Here is a 3,321-nt window from a genome sequence, read left to right on the forward strand (position 1 = left end):
TGAATGAATAGAAAACACGTGCATTTAACAAGTGGAGCCACTTTTGTGGGACACCTGCTAATCTATAAAATGACATGTAATTATACTACCCAAGTGTATTTTGCCAAGTTTCTCGATGACTTCATGTTTCAAAGTTCCAGGCTAAACGCAAAATGTGTTAAAGGAAGTTAAAATTGTTGTAAAAACATATTACTAGCTATAAGTTGGTAGCATTAATCTGTACTCACAAAAGTTACAAACACAAAGTCCACGATATTCACGTATTTGTAACGTACTAATTCTAATAACATATTTAAGTTCTCTCATATCATTTTAAAAAATTCTTTGTGTATATGTTGTAATTTAGGTCTGTATTTGTCATTAATCTTTATCATTTCTTTTTTTTTTTTTTTTTTTTATCTTTTTTATCTTTTTTTTATAACCGAAAATGTATAGCAATATGTGGTTTGTTGTATTCTTCTTCTTGAAAACACTTATGACTCGTATCTTCGGAGCAATTTTCACAACATTAATAAAATTCGATCGATTACCAATGCTCCATGCAATATTGTAACGAGTTTGGTAATACGTCTAAGATCAAGTCGCATGTTCATCTATTTATAGATGAATTGGTCAAATGATTACGATCGCAAATCCGGAGAAGAATGTGAGTTAAAAAAGAACAGAATAAGTCAAATACTAAATATCGTTGAAAGAATGGGAAATTATTTTGTGATACCTTCTTGCCAGAAAGAATACAGCAGGCTGAGGTGAATACGATAAATGCAATGTTACTAACTAACAACTATACAAATTAAATATTGTGTAATAGAAAGAGTCTGTTGACAAGGAGAAATACCGTGTACATTATGTATTGCCTTGTGGCATCAATAAACTAGTAACTAACGTCATAAAGTATTGTCTTTTGCATGAGACAGAAGGAACTTAAAACAAATACCTTTTTTTCTTCATTGTGAAATAATAATTTTATTACATAGCACTTAAATTTTAATACCTAATATTATTATGTACAAGCATATATCATCATTCATCCAATACACATTTACGGAATTATTAATTATCATATACATCATCATACTTACAAAAAGTATCTTATATTACATTAGTCTGTTGATTTGGATTATTTGTTGGTGGGCTTCTCGTCATCATAGATGCAACCTTGAAAGAAAAAAAAAAGAAATTAACATTTTATCGTATAACACCTTTCATCCCTTTTTTTTTTTTTTTATAGATCACTAAATATTAATTACTAACATTTTGTATGATTTGTTTCTTAAAGAAATCACTGGTAGCTGTTGAGATATACTGGTTACTTCCCATTTTACATTTCACATATCCATAAAGATTAGCTCCGTTTAAAATGATTGCAATACATACGAGTAATAGCCATTGAAAATTTAAACGAAACAATGCTGTAACAAATAATACTGACCACAAAAGTGGGCACAGTATCAATGCCAACCAGAAGATACGTGCCTCTGCTATGTTAATACGGTTCTGTTGGGGACCCTGAAATGCAGGGCACATAACAGAAATTTGCATGGATCGTTTGATAATAATGTCCTTATCAATATGCGCGTATGATTAACATTTACATCGTTTTAAAATATTGACTTAAAGGTTAAATGATTGTTAATAAGATACCGTGAAAGTATCAAGAACGTACAAGTAACTAAACGAGATAACCTTGAACTATTATAACTAACTAAGATAATACAAGATTCGAAAATCATTCCTAAGTCGAATAAACTATAAATACGAAGAAAGATTAGAAGTAATATATATATATAATAAATTTGAAGAAACCAATCAAACCTTTTTAGATTCAAATACCCAATTACTCTTTCCATTGTCATCAATATAATTCCACCATCTAAGTCCAACCATCAGTCTTCCGGTTATATTTTTAACGGTCCAAAAGTCCATGGACAAAAGTAATACGACAACGACGAAACTTGCAATAAAACTATTTGAAAATAATTGACACATCATATAAACTATTATAGCTGATATTCTAAATGCAAGATGGAATATGGTGACGTATGGATGCCTACAATGGAAAATAATAAATATATATATTATTTCCCTATAAAGAAAGACATTAAAGTATTATACGATTAAGTTACACGTACTTGAGTTTATCATTATGAACAGCATCATCCTCCTCCCCGAAGGCTATAGTATCGTCATCCATCAGTAAGGGTACCTAAAAGCCGACACAAAAAAAATCTTGTTTTCTAATTGTCACGATCAAATTTTCCAAAGAAAAAAAAATAATAATAATAATAAACAAATACAAAAAAAAAAAGAAAGAAAAAACAATTTAATAGTGCAAATGAGCAATCGAGCGAAGCGAGCAAAGATAAAACGAACGTTTTGTCTAAAAAATGGGAGGGGGGAAAAAAAAGAAAGAAAAAAAAAGAAAAGAAAAAGACAATAGAAGAGAGAACATCGTCATTTCGTTATCTCATATTATCGAACGTTCGTTTTGACGTATTAGATAAATTAGATTTTCTCATCGTATGTTTTTCTAGGCGATGATCATTCTCTGTCAATTTATACATACGGTAATTCTCTAAGGAATGTCAGTAACGTTCTTCCAACGAGCTAGTCTAACGAGATATTTCAGCTTCCTTGATTAAGAAATCTCTCTTTATATATCTCGTTCTAAGCATAAATATAGAATTAGATACTACGATCGAAGCACATTAGGCATTAGTACGAGAACACGCAATGTTAAGGCACGATTTCTCTCATGCACCTACCGAAGCAGACGCCATGTTTGGTTGACAGACGCATCGACAACATGTAATATTTATCGTCTGCTAAAAGCCGATAGCGATTCCAGCGCCACGTTGTGTTATTCGTGCGTAACATGATTGAAGGGTACAAGCGATAAATGAAATAAAATACAAAAAAAAAAAAAAAAGAATTCAAATATAACACGACATTATACGAAATTCTTCACGACAATTAATTACATTATTAAAATAAAACGAATTATGACGTTTCATTGATAAATCATTATTTACGTTTAATTATATATTTACAATTTCCATTTGTAATCACGTGACAGAGGGACAGCCAATCGGATCAGTTCAATCAATGGCGTCTTCGTTTTCGCGGCAATTAACTAACGACGTCAAAACGTAAAGAAACAACGTAATATTATTATTTTTTAGTTATCAATTCGATGAATTCGTTGACATCAAGATAATAGAAAGACTGATAACAACAATTTCATCTATCGATATTCCTTTAAAATGATATGAAAAATATCTTTACATGTGTGCGTCGATTAGTCACATATATATATATATA

The 3,321-nt window shown here is 30.4% G+C and overlaps 1 protein-coding gene across 3 annotated transcripts; it reads right to left on the reverse strand.

Annotated features, from left to right (window-relative positions):
* Positions 1–960: 960 nt before the first annotated feature.
* LOC118441151 (putative Golgi apparatus membrane protein-like protein CG5021) lies at positions 961–2,849 on the reverse strand. 3 transcript variants are annotated; one of them, XM_035865175.2, is made up of 5 exons: positions 2,766–2,849; positions 2,133–2,206; positions 1,816–2,050; positions 1,255–1,509; positions 961–1,158 (listed from the first exon to the last, which is right to left on the reverse strand). In XM_035865175.2, the coding sequence occupies exons 1-5, from the start codon at positions 2,778–2,780 to the stop codon at positions 1,093–1,095; spliced, it is 645 nt and encodes a 214-aa protein (XP_035721068.1). In that variant the 5' UTR covers positions 2,781–2,849; the 3' UTR covers positions 961–1,092. The 3 variants fall into 3 exon arrangements, with proteins under 3 accessions (XP_035721068.1, XP_035721070.1, XP_035721071.1); XM_035865177.2 differs by having other exon boundaries at positions 962–1,158; positions 1,255–1,497; XM_035865178.2 differs by having other exon boundaries at positions 962–1,158; positions 2,567–2,804.
* Between the last annotated feature and the right edge of the window lie 472 nt (positions 2,850–3,321).

The sequence above is a fragment of the Vespa mandarinia genome, chromosome 11 (assembly GCF_050613455.1).
Source record: "Vespa mandarinia isolate Hongniang chromosome 11, ASM5061345v1, whole genome shotgun sequence".
NCBI lineage: Eukaryota > Metazoa > Arthropoda > Insecta > Hymenoptera > Vespidae > Vespa > Vespa mandarinia.